This window comes from Bufo gargarizans, chromosome 7 (genome assembly GCF_014858855.1).
Source record: "Bufo gargarizans isolate SCDJY-AF-19 chromosome 7, ASM1485885v1, whole genome shotgun sequence".
NCBI classification, from domain to species: domain Eukaryota; kingdom Metazoa; phylum Chordata; class Amphibia; order Anura; family Bufonidae; genus Bufo; species Bufo gargarizans.
Window position 1 is genome coordinate 5,706,958 of NC_058086.1, and position 26,322 is coordinate 5,733,279.

At 43.8% G+C, this 26,322-nt stretch overlaps 1 protein-coding gene across 2 annotated transcripts in view; it reads left to right on the forward strand.

The window, feature by feature from the left end:
* Positions 1-13,614, forward strand: part of TAB1 (TGF-beta activated kinase 1 (MAP3K7) binding protein 1) — a 91,301-nt gene extending 77,687 nt beyond the window's left edge. For both annotated transcript variants that reach the window (XM_044302029.1, XM_044302030.1), the window contains 5 exons: positions 429-540; positions 8,915-9,059; positions 9,159-9,381; positions 9,463-9,613; positions 11,124-13,614. In XM_044302029.1, the coding sequence (XP_044157964.1) occupies positions 429-540; positions 8,915-9,059; positions 9,159-9,381; positions 9,463-9,613; positions 11,124-11,334 (842 nt within the window). In that variant the 3' untranslated portion in view covers positions 11,335-13,614. The remainder of the gene's footprint in view (positions 1-428; positions 541-8,914; positions 9,060-9,158; positions 9,382-9,462; positions 9,614-11,123) is intronic.
* The last annotated feature ends 12,708 nt before the right edge of the window (positions 13,615-26,322 follow it).

Consider the following 26,322-nt stretch of genomic DNA (forward strand, 5'->3'; position numbering starts at 1 on the left):
TAGTGTCGCATACAGTACATGGTAGGAGAGGGTTCCAGTCAGCAGATACTTTTTATGCTTGGAAATTATTATTTTTTTCCATCTAGCAAAAGGCTCGGAATTGCTATTTTATGACAACAAGCCCATACAAAAATAAAAATAAAAAAAATGTTTGCACTTTTCTCCCAAGATTTGGTGACAGGGAAGATGCTTTAGTGCCACCATAATAGACAAGAAAACAGGATTTGTTCGATAGCTACAACTCCACTGGACCTAGCGGTGATGTTACCGTATAAAATAAATCTTATGCCACTACCTTTACCTCTAATTCACATTACTGGTCTTTAAGAAGTGTATTTAACGTATATGTCATATGTGTGTGATAATGAAGGTTGGATTGTTGGGGTACGTTACATGTAAATTTTTCTACTGTGTTTTTGTCTTTTCAGGGTTGGATACAGCCAAGATAAAGCAAGCAGGTGTTATAGGAGGCCAAACAAGCACTCGAATAATTGGGGATTACAAAGTCAAATATAACTACAATGACATGGAGTTGCTAAGGTGAGGGAATTACTGAGTATTGTCTGTCAAGATTTATCCCTTTTTTTTTTTTTTTTTTTTTTTTACATAGTATTTGTTGTAATTTAGTCACCAAGTGCTCATTATATGGACTGCAGCTGCCAGGACAGTAGCATAGGCTCCTGGGAATGTTTCTAAGGCATGAGAAAAACATGTGAAGTGTTCTCTCTTCCCATCAGATGTGGTTCAGCACTCAGGGGGTAGGGGCACACTTGTAATGGACAATGCTATATGACTATGTTCTGTCTTAGGCCTCATGCACACGACCGTTGTGTGCATCCGTGGCCGTTGTGGCGTTTTCCGTTTTTTTTCGCGGACCCATTGACTTTCAATGGGTCCGTGGAAAAATCGGAAAATGCACCGTTTGGCAGCCGCATCCGTGATCCGTGTTTCCTGGCCGTGAAAAAAATATGACCTGTCCTATTTTTTTCACGGCCAACGGTTCACGGACCCATTCAAGTCAATGGGTCCGTGAAAAATCACGGCTGCACACAAGATTGTCATCCGCGTCCGTGATCCGTGTCTGTTTTTTCCTATCATTTCAATGGCAAACTTGACTTACATTTTTTTTTCATTTTTCATGTCCGTGGATCCTCCAAAAATCAAGGAAGACCCACGGACTAAAAAAACGGTCACGGATCACGGACCTACGGACACCGTTTTTGCGGACCTTAAAAAAAAACGGTCATGTGCATGAGGCCTTAGTTTAATGAGATTTGTGGTAAACTAAAATACATCCTCAATAGGTGTTTCCAGGACTTGAACCCATTCTACTTAAGCTTCTGAGCATGTGGTACCTAAAGAAAGAATCATACTCATCTGCTCCCCACTGATCAGAACCCTGGATTCATACGGCATCTTCTGGTCCAGCCGGGGTACATACAGTGTCATGTGTGCCACTTCAGCCAATAACTTGTCTCAGTGGGAACATCTTCCCAGGCGACATGTGACCCAGCAGTGACATTCCACTTGAGAACATGTTACCAGTGAGGCTAGTCATTGGCTGCAGCGGCACAGTGACCCCCATCAGTACCCCAGCCAGAAGTAAGGTGGGGATTAGAAGATCAACAAACTGAGTTAAGGTAGCCAAACCAGAGCAGCAGAGACCACACTCTAGGGGGCATTAAGTAAAGAGAGTCTGAATCCCCTTTAAATGCTGTGTCATGATGAGTAAACCTGGCCATACACATGCGATTAATGTACAGAGCATCTGATATATGTAAAAGGGAAATTCAACATTCCCGATCCTTTGTTCTCAGGTGAGAAAAGCCATGGCAGAGATGTCTGACAGCCTTTTGTTTCTATCTCCTCATTGAAAACGCTTACAAACCCAGTCAAATGGAGTTCGTATGTGAATGGGGTGGGTTTGGGAGGAATAGCTGTCAGCCACTCAAACATTCTGCCTACAACTATCTAAAGTGTATGGCCACACAAACGGCTATATAAAGTGCACGGCCAGTTTACAAGTCCGGTTATATTTAGACAAACAAAATATGGTCTGTTAATCCAGACATATCCATCTTTTTATCAGAGTCCTGTAGCAAATAAGTGAATAATGTGTTTGGTTCAGTCAGAATATACTGCTCTCACTTCACACATGAATGATTAGAATACCAGCTGCTGGAGTCAGAAGTCTACTAATGTTATTGTGGATTGTAGGTATCTGCCTGTTTCCAGATGTTATTGCATATTTATTACACTGAAAGTTTTTATATGAAATATTTGAAAATGGAACCATAACTTACATTTTATTCATTTGTTTACATAGTTTCATAGTTAGAACAGCTGTAAAAACCATATGAGAGGGACAGAATATGGATGGAGGGAGGGTTAGGAAGACAACTGCCCCATAAGACAGCAGCATATTGAGATGATGGACCCGCTTTAATCCTCTGCTGTCAGGGGTGCTTAGACATTTTGCACCTCTGGTAGCCAGGACAATTTCTACGAATATAACCTAAATTACAAAATCGTAACATAGTATATAAGGCCGAAAAGACATTTGTCCATCCAGTTCGGCCTGTTATCCTGCAAGATGATCCAGAGGAAGGCAAAAAAAAAACTGTGAGGTAGAAGCCAATTTTACCCACTTAAGAGGAAAAAAATGCCTTCCCGACTCCAATAAGGCAGTCCGATAACTCCCTGGATCAACGACCCCTCCATAAATATATCCAGGACCCTCTTGAACTCTTTTAGTAAACTCACCACCTTCTCAGGCAGAGAGTTCCATAGTCTCACTGCTCTTACCGTAAAGAATCCTCTTCTATGTTTGTGTACAAACCTTCTATCCTCCAGACGCAGAGGATGTCCCCTCGACACAGTTACAATCCTGGGGATAAATAGATGATGGGAGAGATCTCTGTACTGACCCCTGATATATTTATACATAGTAATTAGATCTCCCCTCAGTTGTCTTTTTTCTAAAGTGAATAACCCTAATGTTGATAACCTTTCAGGGTACTGTAGTCCCCCCATTCCAGTTATTACTTTAGTTGCCCTCCTCTGTACCCTCTCCAGCTCTGCTATGTCTGCCTTGTTCACAGGAGCCCAGAACTGTACACAATACTCCATGTGTGGTCTGACTAGTGATTTGTAAAGTGGTAGGACTATGTTCTCATCACAAGCATCTATGCCCCTTTTGATGGAACCCATCATCTTATTGGCCTTGACAGCAGCTGCCTGGCACTGGTTTTTACAGCTTAGTTTGCTGGTCACTAAAATTCTTATGTCCTTTTCCATGTGAGTGTTACCCAGTGTTTTACCATTTAGTATGTACGGGTGACTTGCATTATTCCTTCCTATGCATAACCTTACATTTGTCAGTATTAAACCTTGCCTGCTTCTTATCTGCCCAAGCCTCCAATCTATCCAGATCCCTCTGTAGTAGTATAATGTCCTCCTATGTGTCAAATACTTTACACAGTTTAGTGTCATCTGCAAAAATTGATCTTTTACTGTGCAAGCCTTCTACAAGATCATTAATAAATATATTGAAGAGAATAAAGCCCAATACTGACCCCTGAGGTACTCTGCTAGTGACAGTGACCCAATCTGAGTGTGTACCATTAATAACCACCCTCTGTTTTCTATCATTGAGCCAGTTACCTACCCACTTACAGACGTTTTCTCCCAGTCCAAGCATTCTAATTTTATATACTAACCTTTTATGCGGTACAGTGTCAAATGCTTTGGAAAAGTCCAGACATCCATTGATTTGCCGCTGTTAAGTCTAGAACTTACCTCCTCATAAAAATCATTGAGGTGCAGCCCATCCCTACGATAGAGCCTGTAGCCAACAAGAAGTCGGCCCAGTTCTCCAGGAACCCAAACCCCTCCTTCCTACACCAGTTCTTGAGCCACTTTGTTAACCTCCCTAATCTCCCGCTGCCTTTCTTGTGTGGTTCGTGGTACCGGTAGTATTTAGGAAAATACTACCTTTGAGGTCCTTGCCCTAAGCTTTTGACCTAAATCCCTAAAATAATTTTTAAGAACGCTCCACACTACCTCTAACTTTGTGATTGGTTCCGATATGGACCATGACTGCTGGATCTTCTCCAGCCCCTCCCAGTAATCTGTCAACCCAATTTGCTATGTGTCAAACTCAAGAGCCAGGAAGAAAACACACTGTTCGACTATCTTTGTGACAGATAGCCCTATCTGTACCTCTAATAATTGAGTCTCCCACTACCAGCACCTTCCTGGCCTGCTCTGCTCTCCTGGTCCCCTGCTTACTGGAGCTAACATTCCCCTGACTGGCAGCGGAAGTGTCTGGCTGCAGCAGTGCTCTCCCTGAACCGACATCCCCCTCATCTGCCAACCGTGCAAACTTGTTGGGGTTTGTCAGATCAGGGCTAGCCTCCCTGGCACTCTTCTCCCCACCCCGCTTTCTAACTGTTACCCAGCTAGCTACCTCACTTTCCTGGGCCTCATCGCTACCAACCTCCCCCACATCTACCCCATAGAGTGCTTGCTAAATGAGCAGCAAACTCTTTTCCAAATTGTCATCGCTTCTCAGTGTTGAAATTCGCCTGTTTAGATACTCGATGTGCGATTCCAAACTGACAATCTGCTCACATTTTGAACAAAGATATGCACCCTCAAACGGCTGTTCCAGGACTGCATACATCAGACAAGATGTGCACTGGACTGCGCTGTCAAAAACGGAACACATACTAAATAGGGATTACGCAAGAAAAGAGAAAAATACAATATAGTGCAGTGATAAGAATCTAACTTACTGTAGTCCCCAAATCTAAAGTCACGTAATCTAAAGTCACGTAATCTAAAGTCACACACTTAATACAAACACACACTTAAAAATCAAACACGCGAACGCTCACAAACTAGCGTTATTTGCCTGCTTGTATAAATGCAGCTCTCAAACCAACCTGCTTTTTTCCTCTGGATTCAAAATATTTTTTCTTAAAAGGTACATAGATCTTAAAAAGAAAAGGTGGCATGCATTTGGCTGGTATCCGTGTTCTGCAGGTCCGCGATTTGCAGACCGCAAAACTGATATGGCTGTGTGCACGAGGCTTTACACGGGCCAATTTTCCAGAACAAGCATTCATACCAACATTTGTGCCCTACAAATTGCCCTATGTAAATCTGGCTTAAACCGGATTGCCAAAAAAAAAGTAAAATTGATTGTGAATTCTGTCTACGAGATGAAGACACATCTGGATTACTAGCTCCTTCAACTGCACATCACCACGGTGTCTATTTAACTGTTCTTTGTGTCCCGCTGGGGGTCTGTATGGAGTTGAAGCAGGGCAGATGCTTAGCACAAGTATGAATCTCAATGTCCTACAAAATAGATCTACCTGTAACAAATCATATTCCACAGCATCAGAGACATGATGATAATGGTATTGAAAGGAAATTTCTATAAAACCAAGGGGTACTGGTTCTCACTGAAGAGAAGAAGTGGGTGTATGTCAGCCAAACTGGAGACTCCTTAAAGGGGAAGATGGGTAGATTGTGTGTACCTTTATTGGAGGGGTCTCAGTAAGACAGGAGAGTCCTGGATAACAAAATCTTGAGAACCCCCCCGAACACAACGGATTGTTCCCCATGGAGTTATGTCATTCTATATAACTTTCGGAATTAGCCCCTCACACCTTGTGGGGGCACCACAACTATTAGCTAGATTTGAATCAGACGATCGTAAAAACTTTCACACTCCTTTTCTATGAACTGCTACAAGTGTTTACTCCTCCACTTACATGTAGTTGGTTTTGCTTTACATAATTTGTCTCAATTACTGAGCAATTTCTATGCCCTCATAGGCTATAAATACTCAACTCTTCAGACATTTCATTATATCCTGTCTGATGTAGAGACCTATTAGCCGCACTTTTTCTCATCAATGTTGTGCTGCCATCTTCTGATGCATCTAGTATTCTAAATTTAATGAAAACAAAAATGTACAATCATATGCCGGTCAGGTGGCAGACGCTATGGGGCCATTTTAATGTCTTCCATCCACTTTGGTAACATGTGAAATGCTGTATCAGATAAATTCAGATATCACAAAGGTCCCTTTGTATGCGCCCGCTTGATCGTCTATCATAAGTATTATAATATTATTTATCATTTTGTTTCAATTTTTTGACCTTTTACTCAATTTGTACCAACCCCCTGATGAACCTACGGTGGGGGAAACCCATTGGGGTGATTTATCTTTATAGAGTTCAGGTGGTAGGGATATCCAGGGGCCATCATGTTTAGGTACGTGGATGGAGTAATCCCACCTTTAGGGGTTGTCTCCGGGCTGAGGTTATACTAGGGTCTGTATAGGGAAAATACCCCCAGACCTATAACCTCACCTATTTATGCCTTCACTTTCTGCCCCCTATCCCCCCCACTTTTTGTTTTTTCCTTTTTTGTTTTTGTTTTGTTGGTAGCGATATTCTGATCTGGTATCTAGTGGAATCGGATATATATCGTACCTGTTTTTGATTGATTGGGCATATGGGTTGTCCTATTGGGGACCTTTTACTATAGGTCTCTTTTTTTAGTATTACCTTACTAGTAATTACTTTATTCTGGTTAGGACACCACTATTATCTGTGATCTCTTTGCTTTGTATACTTTTTAATATTCTAAATGCCAGCATTAGAAGCAGGAGACTCTGAACTCCGTTACTGACTGACAGGTACTGGCAGGGCAGTTCTGTGGACACAGCATGTACTAATATTGTATACATAATCGGTGTGTTATCTGCTAACTGAACTGTCACATCTTCAGTGTGCAGATAACAGTAAATGTGTTCAGTGTCTGCCGTGCCAGGACTTTTGTAGCCTGCCCCTACATGTGCACAGGACAGGTCCATAACTCCAGACTCCTACCACTGCTTGTGACTGCGTAAGCTTAGGCAGCAAGGCTGTACCTAGTAATGACAGTGCCCTATGGCTGGCATAGTCATGGGGATCCATGGCTTGCAATGTGATGGGGCACTGTGACTGGCATAGTAGGGGCATTATGATTGCTAATGTGATGTGGTACTGTGGCTGGCATAGTTGGGGGCATTATGGCTGCTGATGTGATGAGACACTGTGGCTAGCATAGTCAGAGGGCACTGTGGCTGGCAATGTGATGAAGCACTGGCTAACATAGGGGGCATTATAGCTGGTAATGTGATGAGGCACTGTGGATGGCATAGTCAAGGGAGTACTGAGGCTGGTAATGTTATAAGGGCATTGTGGTTAACATGGGGAGCACTGAGATTGGCAGTCAGAGTGCCTTTTGGCTGCTAATGTGATGAGGTACTGTGGCTGGCATATTCAGGGAGTACTGTGGCTGGTAATGTGATGGGGCACTGTGGCTGGCAATGTGATGGGGGTACTGGGGCTGGTACTGATGAGGCACTGAGGCTGGCATAGTCAAATGAGTCTGATGAGGCATGTTATGAGGCATTGGCTTTTGTACTGTTTCTTTACCGTATCAACTATTTATCAACTACAGGATATATAGAGTAAAAATTTTATTTTCTATTTTTATGCTTCTAATTGTTGGTGTGTTTTATGGTCCAGTGTATCTTATAGTCTGAAAAATTTGGGAAGTAATTTTGAAAGCTCATGGTTTGTCCTTGTCATGTCATTTAGTCATTGAAAGGTATCAATGACTGAGGACTCGCTGATTTAGGTTATTAAAGGGAATCAGTCATCACATTTGCCATCTGGAACTAATGATATGGTGTTGTAGTTTACACTATAGCAAAAGAAAAAAGATGCAGCTTTGAAAATGTACCTTTCCATATGCAAATGGAGGTCATGGAGTCATTGAGGCGTTGTCTTACATTGTCTGAATCGCGGAGTCACTGCTGCAAGCCCACCCATCTCGCTGTGATGGTCAGCCCCTTGCCCGGGTGTCTGAAAACTTGTGCATGTACTGGAAATACTCTTTGCCTTATCCTCTGGTGTATACACCTCAACTTACTGTGCATGTCATGAAAGGATAAGGGAAAATGATGGTGCATGAGCGAGATTTCAGAATGACTTGGTGCAAGTAAGTAGGATGTCAATCACAGTGAGATGAGCGGGCTTGTGGTGGTGAGGACTCCATGACTCGACAATGTAAGAAGACACCCCAGTGACACAGACATGGTTTTGCTGTGATGTAGCCTACAGCACCATATTATTAGTTGCTTATGGCAAATGTGATGACAGGTTGCCTTTAAGTTAAATGAGGCAGATACGTTTTTCACAAAGGCATATCGATGTTGCTAATCATTAAAAAAAAAAAACATGTTAAAGGTGTTGTCTACGCTACAGACGTTAGTGAATTATCCTCAGGATTGAGCCACAAATGATCTGCAGCACTCCTTCCAGTTTAAAAAAGGTTTTGTACACTGTGTAGTTTCTGGGCCTGACGTACTGCAACTCAACTACCATTCACTTGAATAGGAGATGAGCTGTAGTACCCCAACGCTGTCTTCTTCCAGCTTTGTACACCACATTATTTAGAGACCGCAAATGATCAGTGGGGGTGCTGGATGTTGGACCCAAACCAATCTGATATTGGATAGGTCATCAGCATCTGTAGCCTGCACAACCCCTTTCATTGTTTAGACAGATTCTATTTGTCAAATATTACATTACATTTAACAAGCAGAAAGCATTCAGTGTGACACATATACACACACACTTTGGGTAATCTTGAAGGGCATTACTGCACTCTACTTGTAAATAGTACCTGTTATAATAGGAGTTTTGCATTAATAATACTTCTGTACAGGACACTGCTGCAATGGCGGTGAGCAGCAATTATTGCTACAGAAGTTTTTATGGCAAGTTTGTTCTATAAGTTTAATTAATTTCATTGCCTCAGTTGCTTGTTGTGCTTTTGTTCTCAGTGCAGCAAAATCTAAGCCAATCACAGCAGAGCCGGAAATCCACGGATGTCAGCCCTTGGACGGTGTAACAGGATTCCTGGTCCTGATGTCAGAAGGGTTATACAAAGCTCTGGATGCTGCACATGGACCCGGACAAGCAAATCAGGTGTGGTGGATACTTTTACTTTTCACTTTCTTCATAAAAAAACCCCCATAAACAGTAATACATTCTTTATGATTATTAATTTCTAATTTTGATCTAAAGGAGATAGCAGCAATGATTGCCACAGAGTTTGCCAAGCAAGTGTCTCTGGATGACGTTGCTCAGGCAGTGGTGGAGAGAGTCAAGCGGATACATCATGGCACCTTTGTCAGTGGTGGAGAGCATGCCAAATTCTGTGCCAAGCACGAAGACATGACCTTGCTTGTCCGTAACCTGGGCTACCCTTTGGAAGAGATTAACCAAACTACTCTTACTCCTACCCAGGGTTTGTGACATTTTGTAAAGTACGTTTGGTTTTTAAGAATACTTTCCCTGTTGTTATAAAAACACCAATTGTACATTTTAGGTGGCCGAGTATACCCGGTATCTGTGCCCTATTCCAATGCCCAGAACACTAGTAAAACCAGTGTCACGCTCTCTCTGGTTATGCCATCACAGGGAACAATGGTGAATGGTACCCACAGCAGTTCAACACTGGACGGAACAACTCCAACACTGTAAGTATCACTTGGCTATGACAGAAATGTAAAAATATTTGAAAAGTTGTTTCTGACCTATACCAAGATTTGGGGGGTACTATCTCTCCTTGGGGAGCAAGCACCTTTATTGGTGTCATGAGACTTATAGGCCATACATCGCTCCTCTGGAGTTCTGGGAAGAAAGTGATGCAAATGAGCTCTTAACGAGCTCAGCCTCTAAAGCCACCAGATGTAAGGCAGCTATCCTAGAAGTCAATGTTCCACCCTTTAAGAAATGTTCCACAAGGCTGTAACTGGAGAGCCACATCAGAAGAGTTTATTAGAGAAGTTGAATACTGGTTGCTATATTTAGTCATTTACAGCCTCTTAGAACATTTTGCTAAAGTCAGAGAGTACTTAATTTTCAAGAAATCGCTTAAAAGATTGAAATGGTTAAATGAAAAGGGAGAGATAAATGGACATCCCCAGCCGGTTTAATTATAGCGGTTTGTATGAGACGCTCACTGTATTTATCTTAAGTAAGTGCGGGAACCTGAAAGACTCTTTAAAACTCTGTTCATTTGCATAGGAAGCTCTGTCACCAATTTGTCTTGCTATTCTCAAAACACAGGAAGCCCTGCAGACCATGTACTGTACGGCACATCAGGCAGTGTTTTATCTAGCTCAGTGTAATGGTAGTTAATTCTGAAAAAAATAGTTTCCCCCTTCAGTGTCTAGGTTTAGTACTAAAATATATAGTATCTTCTTAAGATGAACTGGTCAGATTTGTTTTTCTTGATCTGCATATTGGCGTTAAGGGAAAACTGTCACCAGTAACCCTCTTCCTATCCAACTAAGAGCATAGACACATAGCTTTAGTTCACCTTATTAAAACAATGCTTTTTTTGTTGTTGACCCAATGCTCTATTCCCGAGTTATGACACTTTTTGTTATTTTGCAAATTAGGCATTTTGTGCAATAAGTATGTCACTGTTGCTCTTATTGCACTGAAGCTTCGCTCCTTTCAATCGCTAGTTCCTTCCTTACTGCTTTGATTGACCCGGCCCTGTGTTCTTGTTGTGCATGCGCCGTTCATTCACATATCAGCATATGCTTAGTACAGCCCTGATTCCTGGCAGGGACGTGCCACTTGCACAAAAACACAGAACCAAGCAAAATGATATTGCCGCAGCCCGACCCTGTCAATCAAAGCTGCTAGGGAGGGGTTGGTCACAGAAAAGAGTGGAGCTTCAGTGCAGCAAGAGCATCTGTGACGCCCTTTTTGTACCAAACACCTAACTTGCATATTAAGAAAAAAGTATCACAACTTGGGGACAGGGCGTCAGATCAACAAAAGAAAAAGCAGTGTTTTAATCAGGTGAACCACAGCTATGTGATTATGCCCATAGTTAGATAGGGAGGTCACTGTTGACAGACTTTCTTTAAATTTCAGTGTGGAATTTGGGGGTACCTGTGTAGCAAGTCATTTATGTCACCTTCACCCAGCCACTTTAATTTTCTTTCTCTCCTTTTTCCTGCTTTCATCCAGGCAGTCGCCTAGTGCAACCCTCCAGTCCACTAACACTCACACACAGAGCAGCAGCTCCAGCTCAGATGGTGGCCTCTTCCGCACTCGTCCATCACCATCTCTTCAGCCAGATGAGGATGGTCGGGTAGAACCCTATGTGGATTTCACAGAATTTTATCGCCTCTGGAGCATGGAACATAGTGATCCCACGGCTTTAGTCACTGCTCAGTGAGCCAAAATTTAAACTGTGGTCAACTGTTCTCAATGTCATATATGACTGTTGCAGTTTTACATCAAGTCTTATAAACTGCAAGAAAAATGGTCTTTTAAATATAAGAAGAAAGTCAACTCTGTTGGTTGTGACACCATTACACCTGAAGAGTCGTTGTTTCTAATGTGCTCTTGAGGACTGGAGGTTCTTAATGAAATCTGTCTGTAAGTTTGTCCCTTTGACATTGGGTGCAGCGTCCAAGGGTGTTGTGTGCATATTTTATTCCGCTGACCTATTCTACGGACGTGTGAATGGACCCTAAATGGGTTGTCTCACTTCAGCAAATGTAATTTACCATGTACAGAAACTTAAAAAAAAGGCACTTACTAATATATTATGATTGTCCATATTGCCTCCGTTGCTGGCTTGATACATTATGACACATTATACACTGCTCTTTTCCAGAGGTTATGACCTGCCTGCAATTCATCAGCAGTGGTCGCGCTTGCACACTATAGGAATAAGCACTGGCATATGCACATTCCCATACACCCGGCCACCAGAGAGGCTGGAGCTTTTTCCTATAGTGTACAAGCACGGCCACCGCTTCTGGATTACAGGGTGGTCGTAACCCCTGGAAACAAGCAGTGTATAATGTGATTGAAAAATTCATCAAGCCAGCAAAAGAGGCAATATGGGTTAATCGCAATACATTAAGTGTCTGGTATTAACTTTGTCTACATCAGGGATGGCCTACCTGAGGCTCCACAGCTGTTGCAAAACTACAACTCCCAGCATGCCCACAGTGCCTACAGCTATGAGCCTACAGCAGGGCATGGTGGAGTTGTAGTTTTGCAACAGCTGGAGAGCTTCAGGTTGGCCATCCCTGGTCTACATGATAAATGCCATTTGCTGAAGTGAGACAACCATCTTAAATAAGTTGGAGAAGCAGATGGGCTTATAAAAGGGGAAAAAAAAGCTGAATTCACCTGCTAAAGGTTTCTCCTCTCCAGCTCTGTTTTCTGGTCCCCATTGATCCAGAAATCCATGTTTGTCATTCATGAGACAGCTCAGCCAATCACTGGCCTCAGTCGCATGCTTTTTATTTTCACATGACAAAAAGTTGAAAAGCGATTCATACATAAGCAGGGTTTTACTCAAGAAGCCATATTTTTCCTTCAGTAATGATACATTCCGGTGTAATCAGATTAGATCATTTCTTGTTTGCGTTGGTTAGAATATTGGAAGCCTGCGGGCCAGTATAAGCAAGGCAAATTGATGCAGCAGTGAATGTTTTCATCGTGAACTCTTAACTTTCAAGTATGAAATGTTTAACTGTGAAAGTATAGAGTTTTACTTCAAACTGAGATGAGACTACTTGGAAGACGTCATTTAAATCCATTCACAGTTACTGCTGTCCTTTACTTTAGCCAGGGCAAAGATTACTTCTGCTGCCCTCATCCTCCATGTAAATACGCTGGCAAACGCCTAGTCGCTTGTTGGCACCCAGCACCCAAGGCACTTGGCTCGCCAGACCCATAGCTGCACTCCTGTGTTATATATTTATCCACAGCTAAAATTAAACCTTAACAAACTACAGTGTTATCCTAATTTTTTCAATTGTCCAGGTATTTTCTAAGCTTTTATGCTACACTTGCAGGTTTCTGCTGGGTTTACTGTAGCAGTTTGTCATGCAGAAAAGGAATACTGTATGTACAAGTGATTGGGATTTTTGAAACACTGCTGTGTTTTTATTTTTTTAAGTAATTACACTCAATTCTCTACACTTTTGCAGTATTTCTTCTTCACTAACAATTTCAGTTTGAAGAAAATACATATGGTTATTGTAGTGCCCCATGAGGCACTAAATCCTGTAAATCCTTTTCCTTAGAACCAGTTCTGGCAACTATTCCTAAAGCTACTGTACTCAAAATCAAGAGCAGGAACCACATTTGTACCATAGGTTTAGATGCAGTAGTGATACCACCAGCACTAGTACTACCATGTGTAAACCCACCTTTAAAGTTACCCATGCTTCCTTTTTTTCTTTAAAATGAAATACTAGGCTTTCTCCGACGCTCTCATAGAAAGAAATGGAGCGTCTGTGCGCATTTCCGATAAGGCTTCATGGAGTACGGTGCCCCCGTTCTTGTAATCGGTGGGAGTCCCAGCAGTAGGATCCCCACCAATCTAATAGTTATCTCCTATCCTGTGGATAGAGGATAACTTTCTCTAAGGCTACTTTCACACTCGCATTTGGTGCAGATCCGTCATGGATCTGCACAGACGGATCCGTTCAGATAATACCACCGTCTGCATCCGTTCAGAACTGATCCGTTTGTACTATCTTTAACATAGCCAAGATGGCTCCGTCTTGAACACCATTGAAAGTCAGTGGGGGACGGATCCGTTTTCTATTGTGCTATATTGTGTCAGTGAAAACTGGTCCGTCCCCATTGACTTACATTGTGTGTCAGGACGTTTGGCTCAGTTTCGTCAGACAGACACCAAAACGCTGCAAGCAGCTTTTTGGTGTCTGCCTCCAAAGCGGAATGGAGGCTGAACAGAGCCAAAATGAGCCAAACTGATGCATTCTGAGCGGATCCTTATCCATTCAGAATGCATTAAGGGCAAAATTGATCCGTTTTGGACCGCTTGTGAGATCCCTGAACGGATCTCACAAACGGAAACCAAAACGCCAGTGTGAAAGTAGCCTAACTGGAATACCCCTTTAAGCTGGGTAGACAAGAATGTGGATTAGATAAGAAATGTTAGCGGAGTGTGCTTGTGTATTCCACATGGTATGTCCTAAATACCTGATGGCTTCAGGTCTCTGCTGCAGCATTCTCCGTGAATTCTAGTGGAGAGACCTGCATTTATAGGTGAGGGTCCGACCCTCACCTAGTGGAGAGACCCTGCACATATCTGGCATTTATTGCATAAAAGCCTATCATGTGCCTATAGAGGGTAATTGCTAGCTACTAAAGTCCCCTGATTACAGGCGCTTCTGCGCACTCTTTAGCAAGTAGTCTCCGCAATGTGATGGGGGAAATGTCAAGTATAGTTTTAGCAAGTGAGCATCTGGGATACAGCTCCGCTATATCTGAAACATGATCACAGCTTACTGTCAGAGATTTACAGGAGGAGAGGTCAGCAGCAGAAGAAGCGGGTCTTTATAGGGAAAGGCTTCACAGAGGTACCGCCTACGAGGATATAACTACTGTGAAGTTTTTAGTTTTCACTTGAATCCTATCTGCTTAGGAACTGGACACTTAACCGACAAGAACCTCTAGGAGTACAACTAATTTCACCATCTCCTGATTTTGAATAAATCCTTGAATCTTCTCGCACATGATTAGCAATGAAAGCAAGATCACAATTAGTGGAAAGCTACATGGATTTATTAGACGTGTATATATGTGCATACCATAAAATCTGAATTCCTTTTTTTGTGTTTCTTTTGATCATGTTTGTATTGTAAACCCAGAATAAATATATCTGCTATTTTTCATATAGTTGTATGTGGCCTTGCATGTTCTTTTGGTTTTTGGTGCAGATCTACTGTAAAGTCGATCATACATGGTTTGAGTATTTGTAATAATAAAATTGATTTCTTTCCATGTTGTTACTCCTCGCCAGTAAAGTGGAGGAGGGTTTTAGTTGGCTCTGCCAGATGCCCATATGGCGGCTCTTCATACTTAGTGATTCTTTGGAGATCCAGCACAGATACTATGGACAGTAGTCTTCACTAGAAGCATTGTCTCTACGGGGGAATACTGAGAGGCACAAGGGGCCACACAGACTGCAGTACAGATTTGTAATCGGTCTGCCTCCAGGCATTTATTTCCTATGTGTATGATGCCTGCCAAGACAATAATTAAAATATGTACCACTAAAAATATAAAGCAGTTGCTATATTTCTCAGTACTGAACCCGTTTGTTGTAAGAGAAGCTGCACAAAGACCATAATCCATCCTTTGTTGGAGACACTGGAGAGGCTTTACTATTGGCTTTCCAGGACCTCTCATCGAATGGTTGTGGATATTAGAATAAGAACTTAAGTTCTTTCCATGGCACTTCAGGGGCCTTGCAGCTTGTGACCTAGGAGGCAGGGGAAGTCTGTGTAGCAAAGAAATGAGCTATGGACAGAAATATTTCACGTACAGTACTTAACACACATCATATTTCAGGAACACTGCTAGCTTCTTATTTTGACCGTAGGTACACTTTAAAGGGGTAACAAATCTTTTTATAATAAATCTGACAGTAAAGGTGTCTGGAAAACTGTGAGGGGTTCACACAGGAGGTATACTGGAAAATTAGATAACTTTTTATTATAGAAAGAATAAACTTTGCTGGAATCTAAATTCCAATTTAAAGGGACACTGACACGCCTTCTGAGCATAATTAGCTCTTTATATGCCCCCCTAGGTCTTATAATAAGTTTCCAATTCATATAAGTATTATCCCTGTGCGCATTGTAAAACGTTACAAATAATCTTTATAATCACCTGTCCTTTCTGCCCAAGGGGCATTCTTTGTGCCGCATTTGTGCCCAGCCGCGTCCCAACTGCCGGATCCTTAGACACGCCCATCTCATTAGTATTCACTTCGCTGGGCGGTGTTTTCCTGTCCCCGTGATCCTGGTCATGCGCCCGGCACCCTCGCTCGCCGGGATCACATTGCGCCAAGTGAATACTGAGATGGGCGTGTCTAAGGATCCGGCAGTTGGGACGTGTCTGGGCACAAATGCGGCAGAAAGGACAGGTGATTATAAAGATTATTTTTAACGTTTTACAATGCGCACAGGGATAATACTTATATGAATTGGAAACGTATTATAAGACCTAGGGGGGGGCATATAAAGAGCTAATTATGCTCAGAAGGCCTGTCAGTGTCCCTTTAAATTATCTGTTACAGAGTCCACCTTTTCAGTCTAAGACTATAGCAAATTATACTAAGAAATCAAATGGATTCCTTTGTGCACAGTATGAAAAATTGAATACACAAATGAAAAAAGCAAAGATTGTGAAAGGGTTTCATCTTTGCTACACCACACATCCTATTAGTGTAGTGACTAGAACTAGGGTCTGGTGCTGCTAGGCAAAGAAAATTAATCCTCTCAAACCGTGGACAGTGTCCTACCTCTTTCTGTTCTGACCGGAGATGGGAGAGTTATACTATGTTATATGGTCATATTTATTTAACTGTCTTGCACAATAACTGCTTATGACTCTGGATGATCAGAGTTGGTTCTGTTTCTGTGCTGAACATTATTAATAGTGATGAGAGAATCGACTACGGATGAAACATCTGAAGTCAATTTGCATAAAACTTTGTTAGAATACTGTAGGGAGCGAGTGCTCCGTACAGTATTATAATGTATTGGCTCCTATGAGCTTAAGTTATTAGAACTTGGAACCGAAACAGAGTTCGGTAAAAGGTTTTTAACAGTAGAAATGAATTTCTGAAGTTATTACCTGAAGTCTCACGAGTAGGGATGAGCGAACTCGAACTGTATAGTTCGGGTTCGTACCGAATTTTGGGGTGTCCGTGACACGGACCCGAACCCGGACATTTTCGTAAAAGTCCGGGTTCGGGTTCGGTGTTCGTCGCTTTCTTGGTGCTTTTGTGACGCTTTCTTGGCGCTTTTTGAAAGGCTGCAAAGCAGCCAATCAACAAGCGTCATACTACTTGCCCCAAGAGGCCGTCACAGCCATGCCTACTATTGGCATGGCTGTGATTGGCCAGAGCACCATGTGACCCAGCCTCTATTTAAGCTGGAGTCACATAGCGCCGCCCGTCACTCTGCTCTGATTAGCGTAGGGAGAGGTTGCGGCTGCGACAGTAGGGCGAGATTAGGCAGATTAACTCCTCCAAAGGACTTCACTTGATTAATCGATCGATCTGCAGCTGTGCATCATTGAGCTGCTGAAATTCAAATGCTCACTCACTGTTTTTAGGCTGCCCAGACCGTTTGTCAGTCACTTTTTTCTGGGGTGATCGGCGGCCATTTTGTGTCTTGTGCGGTGCTGCGACCAAGTGCATCCAAGCTGCGACCAAGTGCATTTAACCCTCAATGGTGTGGTTGTTTTTTGGCTAAAGCCTACATCAGGGTGAAGCTGTCACACCAAGTGCATTTAACCAGCAATAGTCTGTTCATTTTTTGGCCATATACTAAATCAGGGGCAAGCTGCGCCCGTCACCAAGTGCATTTAACCAGCAATAGTCTGTTTATTTTTTGGCCATATACTACATCAGGGGCAAGCTGCGCCCGTCACCAAGTGCATTTAACCCTCAGTAGTGTGGTTCGTCAAGCTGTGACACCAAGTGCATTTAACCAGCAATAGTCTGTTCATTTTTTGGCCATATACTACATCAGGGGCAAGCTGCGCCCGTCACCAAGTGCATTTAACCCTCAGTAGTGTGGTTGGTCAAGCTATCACACCAAGTGCATTTAACCAGCAATAGTCTGTTCATTTTTTGGCCATATACTACATCAGGGGCAAGCTGCGCCCGTCACCAAGTGCATTTAACCAGCAATAGTGTGGTTATTTTTTGGCCATATCCCAGTCTAATTCTGTCACTAAATCCATACCGGTCACCCAGCGCCTAAATACTAGGCCTCAAATTTATATCCCGCTAAATCTCTCGTTACCGCTGTCCTGTTGTGGCTGGGAAAGTTATTTAGTGTCCGTCAAAGCACATTTTTTGTTCTGGGTTGAAGTACAATTCCCAATTTAGCAATTTCATAATTTAGTGGTTCCTGCTATATCAGAGCTATTTGAAATCTATCCCTAAAAGGGTATATAATATTCAAGGTGCACATAGGGTCATTCAGAATAACTTCACACACACGCTACTGTGCATTTCCAAGTCTAATTCTGTCGCTAAATCCATACCGGTCACCCAGCGCCTAAATACTAGGCCTCAAATTTATATCCCGCTAAATCTCTCGTTACCGCTGTCCTGTTGTGGCTGGGAAAGTTATTTAGTGTCCGTCAAAGCACATTTTTTGTTCTGGGTTGAAATACAATTCCCAATTTAGCAATTTCATAATTTAGTGGTTTCTGCTATATCAGAGCTATTTGAAATCTATCCCTAAAAGGGTATATAATATTCAAGGTGCACATAGGGTCATTCAGAATAACTTCACACACACGCTACTGTGCATTTCCAAGTCTAATTCTGTCGCTAAATCCATACCGGTCACCCAGCGCCTAAATACTAGGCCTCAAATTTATATCCCGCTAAATCTCTCGTTACCGCTGTCCTGTTGTGGCTGGGAAAGTTATTTAGTGTCCGTCAAAGCACATTTTTTGTTCTGGGTTGAAGTACAATTCCCAATTTAGCAATTTCATAATTTAGTGGTTCCTGCTATATCAGAGCTATTTGAAATCTATCCCTAAAAGGGTATATAATATTCAAGGTGCACATAGGGTCATTCAGAATAACTTCACACACACGCTACTGTGCATTTCCAAGTCTAATTCTGTCGCTAAATCCATACCGGTCACCCAGCGCCTAAATACTAGGCCTCAAATTTATATCCCGCTAAATCTCTCGTTACCGCTGTCCTGTTGTGGCTGGGAAAGTTATTTAGTGTCCGTCAAAGCACATTTTTTGTTCTGGGTTGAAATACAATTCCCAATTTAGCAATTTCATAATTTAGTGGTTTCTGCTATATCAGAGCTATTTGAAATCTATCCCTAAAAGGGTATATAATATTCAAGGTGCACATAGGGTCATTCAGAATAACTTCACACACACGCTACTGTGCATTTCCAAGTCTAATTCTGTTAGTAAATCCATACCGGTCACCCAGCGCCTAAATACTAGGCCTTAAATTTATATCCCGCTGAATTTGAATACAATACATTGGGCCAAATAATATTTTTGTTGTTGTGGTGAACCATAACAATGAGAAAAACATCTAGTAAGGGACGCGGACGTGGACATGGTCGTGGTGGTGTTAGTGGACCCTCTGGTGCTGGGAGAGGACGTGGCCGTTCTGCCACATCCACACGTCCTAGTGTACCAACTACCTCAGGTCCCAGTAGCCGCCAGAATTTACAGCGATATATGGTGGGGCCCAATGCCGTTCTAAGGATGGTAAGGCCTGAGCAGGTACAGGCATTAGTCAATTGGGTGGCCGACAGTGGATCCAGCACGTTCACATTATCTCCCACCCAGTCTTCTGCAGAAAGCGCACAGATGGCGCCTGAAAACCAACCCCATCAGTCTGTCACATCACCCCCATGCATACCAGGGAAACTGTCTCAGCCTCAAGTTATGCAGCAGTCTCTTATGCTGTTTGAAGACTCCGCTGGCAGGGTTTCCCAAGGGCATCCACCTAGCCCTTCCCCAGCGGTGAAAGATATAGAATGCACTGACGCACAACCACTTATGTTTCCTGATGATGAGGACATGGGAATACCACCTCAGCATGTCTCTGATGATGACGAAACACAGGTGCCAACTGCTGCGTCTTTCTGCAGTGTGCAGACTGAACAGGAGGTCAGGGATCAAGACTGGGTGGAAGACGATGCAGGGGATGATGAGGTCCTAGACCCCACATGGAATGAAGGTCGTGCCACTGACTTTCACAGTTCGGAGGAAGAGGCAGTGGTGAGACCGAGCCAACAGCGTAGCAAAAGAGGGAGCAGTGGGCAAAAGCAGAACACCCGCCGCCAAGAGACTCCGCCTGCTACTGCCCGCCGCCATCTGGGACCGAGCACCCCAAAGGCAGCTTCAAGGAGTTCCCTGGCATGGCACTTCTTCAAACAATGTGCTGACGACAAGACCCGAGTGGTTTGCACGCTGTGCCATCAGAGCCTTAAGCGAGGCATTAACGTTCTGAACCTGAGCACAACCTGCATGACCAGGCACCTGCATGCAAAGCATGAACTGCAGTGGAGTAAACACCTTGAAACCAAGGAAGTCACTCAGGCTCCCCCTGCTACCTCTTCTGCTGCTGCCGCCTCGGCCTCTTCTGCTGCTGCCGCCTCGGCCTCTTCCTCCGCCTCTGGAGGAACGTTGGCACCTGCCGCCCAGCAAACAGGGGATGTACCACCAACACCACCACCACCACCTCCGTCACCAAGCGTCTCAACCATGTCACACGGCAGCGTTCAGCTCTCCATCTCACAAACATTTGAGAGAAAGCGTAAATTCCCACCTAGCCACCCTCGATCCCTGGCCCTGAATGCCAGCATTTCTAAACTACTGGCCTATGAAATGCTGTCATTTAGGCTGGTGGACACAGACAGCTTCAAACAGCTCATGTCGCTTGCTGTCCCACAGTATGTTGTTCCCAGCCGCCACTACTTCTCCAAGAGAGCCGTGCCTTCCCTGCACAACCAAGTATCCGATAAAATCAAGTGTGCACTGCGCAACGCCATCTGTGGCAAGGTCCACCTAACCACAGATACGTGGACCAGTAAGCACGGCCAGGGACGCTATATCTCCCTAACTGCACACTGGGTAAATGTAGTGGCAGCTGGGCCCCAGGCGGAGAGCTGTTTGGCGCACGTCCTTCCGCCGCCAAGGATCGCAGGGCAACATTCTTTGCCTCCTGTTGCCACCTCCTCCTTCTCGGCTTCCTCCTCCTCTTCTTCCACCTGCTCATCCAGTCAGCCACACACCTTCACCACCAACTTCAGCACAGCCCGGGGTAAACGTCAGCAGGCCATTCTGAAACTCATATGTTTGGGGGACAGGCCCCACACCGCACAGGAGTTGTGGCGGGGTATAGAACAACAGACCGACGAGTGGTTGCTGCCGGTGAGCCTCAAGCCCGGCCTGGTGGTGTGCGATAATGGGCGAAATCTCGTTGCAGCTCTGGGACTAGCCAATTTGACGCACATCCCTTGCTTGGCGCATGTGCTGAATTTGGTGGTGCAGAAGTTCATACACAACTACCCCGACATGTCAGAGCTGCTGCATAAAGTGCGGGCCGTCTGTTCGCGCTTCCGGCGTTCACATCCTGCTGCTGCTCGCCTGTCTGCGCTACAGCGTAACTTCGGCCTTCCTGCTCACCGCCTCATATGCGACGTGCCCACCAGGTGGAACTCCACCTTGCACATGCTGGACAGACTGTGCGAGCAGCAGCAGGCCATAGTGGAGTTTTAGCTGCAGCACGCACGGGTCAGTCGCACTACAGAACAGCACCACTTCACCACCAATGACTGGGCCTCCATGCGAGACCTGTGTGCCCTGTTGCGCTGTTTCGAGTACTCCACCAACATGGCCAGTGGCGATGACGCCGTTATCAGCGTTACAATACCACTTCTATGTCTCCTTGAGAAAACACTTAGGGCGATGATGGAAGAGGAGGTGGCCCAGGAGGAGGAGGAGGAGGAGGAGGAAGAGGGGTCATTTTTAGCACTTTCAGGCCAGTCTCTTCGAAGTGACTCAGAGGGAGGTTTTTGGCAACAGCAGAGGCCAGGTACAAATGTGGCCAGCCAGGGCCCACTACTGGAGGACGAGGAGGACGAGGATGAGGAGGAGGTGGAGGAGGATGAGGATGAAGCATGGTCACAGCGGGGTGGCACCCAACGCAGCTCGGGTCCATCACTGGTGCGTGGCTGGGGGGAAAGGCAGGACGATGACGATACGCCTCCCACAGAGGACAGCTTGTCCTTACCCCTGGGCTATATTTCTCAGTACTGAACCCGTTTGTTGTAAGAGAAGCTGCACAAAGACCATAATCCATCCTTTGTTGGAGACACTGGAGAGGCTTTACTATTGGCTTTCCAGGACCTCTCATCGAATGGTTGTGGATATTAGAATAAGAACTTAAGTTCTTTCCATGGCACTTCAGGGGCCTTGCAGCTTGTGACCTAGGAGGCAGGGGAAGTCTGTGTAGCAAAGAAATGAGCTATGGACAGAAATATTTCACGTACAGTACTTAACACACATCATATTTCAGGAACACTGCTAGCTTCTTATTTTGACCGTAGGTACACTTTAAAGGGGTAACAAATCTTTTTATAATAAATCTGACAGTAAAGGTGTCTGGAAAACTGTGAGGGGTTCACACAGGAGGTATACTGGAAAATTAGATAACTTTTCATTATAGAAAGAATAAACTTTGCTGGAATCTAAATTCCAATTTAAAGGGACACTGACACGCCTTCTGAGCATAATTAGCTCTTTATATGCCCCCCTAGGTCTTATAATAAGTTTCCAATTCATATAAGTATTATCCCTGTGCGCATTGTAAAACGTTACAAATAATCTTTATAATCACCTGTCCTTTCTGCCCAAGGGGCATTCTTTGTGCCGCATTTGTGCCCAGCCGCGTCCCAACTGCCGGATCCTCAGACACGCCCATCTCATTAGTATTCACTTCGCTGGGCGGTGTTTTCCTGTCCCCGTGATCCTGGTCATGCGCCCGGCACCCTCGCTCGCCGGGATCACATTGCGCCAAGTGAATACTGAGATGGGCGTGTCTAAGGATCCGGCAGTTGGGACGTGTCTGGGCACAAATGCGGCAGAAAGGACAGGTGATTATAAAGATTATTTTTAACGTTTTACAATGCGCACAGGGATAATACTTATATGAATTGGAAACGTATTATAAGACCTAGGGGGGGGCATATAAAGAGCTAATTATGCTCAGAAGGCCTGTCAGTGTCCCTTTAAATTATCTGTTACAGAGTCCACCTTTTCAGTCTAAGACTATAGCAAATTATACTAAGAAATCAAATGGATTCCTTTGTGCACAGTATGAAAAATTGAATACACAAATGAAAAAAGCAAAGATTGTGAAAGGGTTTCATCTTTGCTACACCACACATCCTATTAGTGTAGTGACTAGAACTAGGGTCTGGTGCTGCTAGGCAAAGAAAATTAATCCTCTCAAACCGTGGACAGTGTCCTACCTCTTTCTGTTCTGACCGGAGATGGGAGAGTTATACTATGTTATATGGTCATATTTATTTAACTGTCTTGCACAATAACTGCTTATGACTCTGGATGATCAGAGTTGGTTCTGTTTCTGTGCTGAACATTATTAATAGTGATGAGAGAATCGACTACGGATGAAACATCTGAAGTCAATTTGCATAAAACTTTGTTAGAATACTGTAGGGAGCGAGTGCTCCGTACAGTATTATAATGTATTGGCTCCTATGAGCTTAAGTTATTAGAACTTGGAACCGAAACAGAGTTCGGTAAAAGGTTTTTAACAGTAGAAATGAATTTCTGAAGTTATTACCTGAAGTCTCACGAGTAGGGATGAGCGAACTCGAACTGTATAGTTCGGGTTCGTACCGAATTTTGGGGTGTCCGTGACACGGACCCGAACCCGGACATTTTCGTAAAAGTCCGGGTTCGGGTTCGGTGTTCGTCGCTTTCTTGGCGCTTTTGTGACGCTTTCTTGGCGCTTTTTGAAAGGCTGCAAAGCAGCCAATCAACAAGCGTCATACTACTTGCCCCAAGAGGCCGTCACAGCCATGCCTACTATTGGCATGGCTGTGATTGGCCAGAGCACCATGTGACCCAGCCTCTATTTAAGCTGGAGTCACATAGCGCCGCCCGTCACTCTGCTCTGATTAGCGTAGGGAGAGGTTGCGGCTGCGACAGTAGGGCGAGATTAGGCAGATTAACTCCTCCAAAGGACTTCACTTGATTAATCGATCGATCTGCAGCTGTGCATCATTGAGCTGCTGAAATTCAAATGCTCACTCACTGTTTTTAGGCTGCCCAGACCGTTTGTCAGTCACTTTTTTCTGGGGTGATCGGCGGCCATTTTGTGTCTTGTGCGGTGCTGCGACCAAGTGCATCCAAGCTGCGACCAAGTGCATTTAACCCTCAATGGTGTGGTTGTTTTTTGGCTAAAGCCTACATCAGGGTGAAGCTGTCACACCAAGTGCATTTAACCAGCAATAGTCTGTTCATTTTTTGGCCATATACTAAATCAGTGGCAAGCTGCGCCCGTCACCAAGTGCATTTAACCAGCAATAGTCTGTTTATTTTTTGGCCATATACTACATCAGGGGCAAGCTGCGCCCGTCACCAAGTGCATTTAACCCTCAGTAGTGTGGTTCGTCAAGCTGTGACACCAAGTGCATTTAACCAGCAATAGTCTGTTCATTTTTTGGCCATATACTACATCAGGGGCAAGCTGCGCCCGTCACCAAGTGCATTTAACCCTCAGTAGTGTGGTTGGTCAAGCTATCACACCAAGTGCATTTAACCAGCAATAGTCTGTTCATTTTTTGGCCATATACTAAATCAGGGGCAAGCTGCGCCCGTCACCAAGTGCATTTAACCAGCAATAGTCTGTTCATTTTTTGGCCATATACTACATCAGGGGCAAGCTGCGCCCGTCACCAAGTGCATTTAACCCTCAGTAGTGTGGTTGGTCAAGCTATCACACCAAGTGCATTTAACCAGCAATAGTCTGTTCATTTTTTGGCCATATACTACATCAGGGGCAAGCTGCGCCCGTCACCAAGTGCATTTAACCAGCAATAGTGTGGTTATTTTTTGGCCATATCCCAGTCTAATTCTGTCACTAAATCCATACCGGTCACCCAGCGCCTAAATACTAGGCCTCAAATTTATATCCCGCTAAATCTCTCGTTACCGCTGTCCTGTTGTGGCTGGGAAAGTTATTTAGTGTCCGTCAAAGCACATTTTTTGTTCTGGGTTGAAGTACAATTCCCAATTTAGCAATTTCATAATTTAGTGGTTCCTGCTATATCAGAGCTATTTGAAATCTATCCCTAAAAGGGTATATAATATTCAAGGTGCACATAGGGTCATTCAGAATAACTTCACACACACGCTACTCTGCATTTCCAAGTCTAATTCTGTCGCTAAATCCATACCGGTCACCCAGCGCCTAAATACTAGGCCTCAAATTTATATCCCGCTAAATCTCTCGTTACCGCTGTCCTGTTGTGGCTGGGAAAGTTATTTAGTGTCCGTCAAAGCACATTTTTTGTTCTGGGTTGAAATACAATTCCCAATTTAGCAATTTCATAATTTAGTGGTTTCTGCTATATCAGAGCTATTTGAAATCTATCCCTAAAAGGGTATATAATATTCAAGGTGCACATAGGGTCATTCAGAATAACTTCACACACACGCTACTGTGCATTTCCAAGTCTAATTCTGTCGCTAAATCCATACCGGTCACCCAGCGCCTAAATACTAGGCCTCAAATTTATATCCCGCTAAATCTCTCGTTACCGCTGTCCTGTTGTGGCTGGGAAAGTTATTTAGTGTCCGTCAAAGCACATTTTTTGTTCTGGGTTGAAGTACAATTCCCAATTTAGCAATTTCATAATTTAGTGGTTCCTGCTATATCAGAGCTATTTGAAATCTATCCCTAAAAGGGTATATAATATTCAAGGTGCACATAGGGTCATTCAGAATAACTTCACACACACGCTACTGTGCATTTCCAAGTCTAATTCTGTCGCTAAATCCATACCGGTCACCCAGCGCCTAAATACTAGGCCTCAAATTTATATCCCGCTAAATCTCTCGTTACCGCTGTCCTGTTGTGGCTGGGAAAGTTATTTAGTGTCCGTCAAAGCACATTTTTTGTTCTGGGTTGAAATACAATTCCCAATTTAGCAATTTCATAATTTAGTGGTTTCTGCTATATCAGAGCTATTTGAAATCTATCCCTAAAAGGGTATATAATATTCAAGGTGCACATAGGGTCATTCAGAATAACTTCACACACACGCTACTGTGCATTTCCAAGTCTAATTCTGTTAGTAAATCCATACCGGTCACCCAGCGCCTAAATACTAGGCCTTAAATTTATATCCCGCTGAATTTGAATACAATACATTGGGCCAAATAATATTTTTGTTGTTGTGGTGAACCATAACAATGAGAAAAACATCTAGTAAGGGACGCGGACGTGGACATGGTCGTGGTGGTGTTAGTGGACCCTCTGGTGCTGGGAGAGGACGTGGCCGTTCTGCCACATCCACACGTCCTAGTGTACCAACTACCTCAGGTCCCAGTAGCCGCCAGAATTTA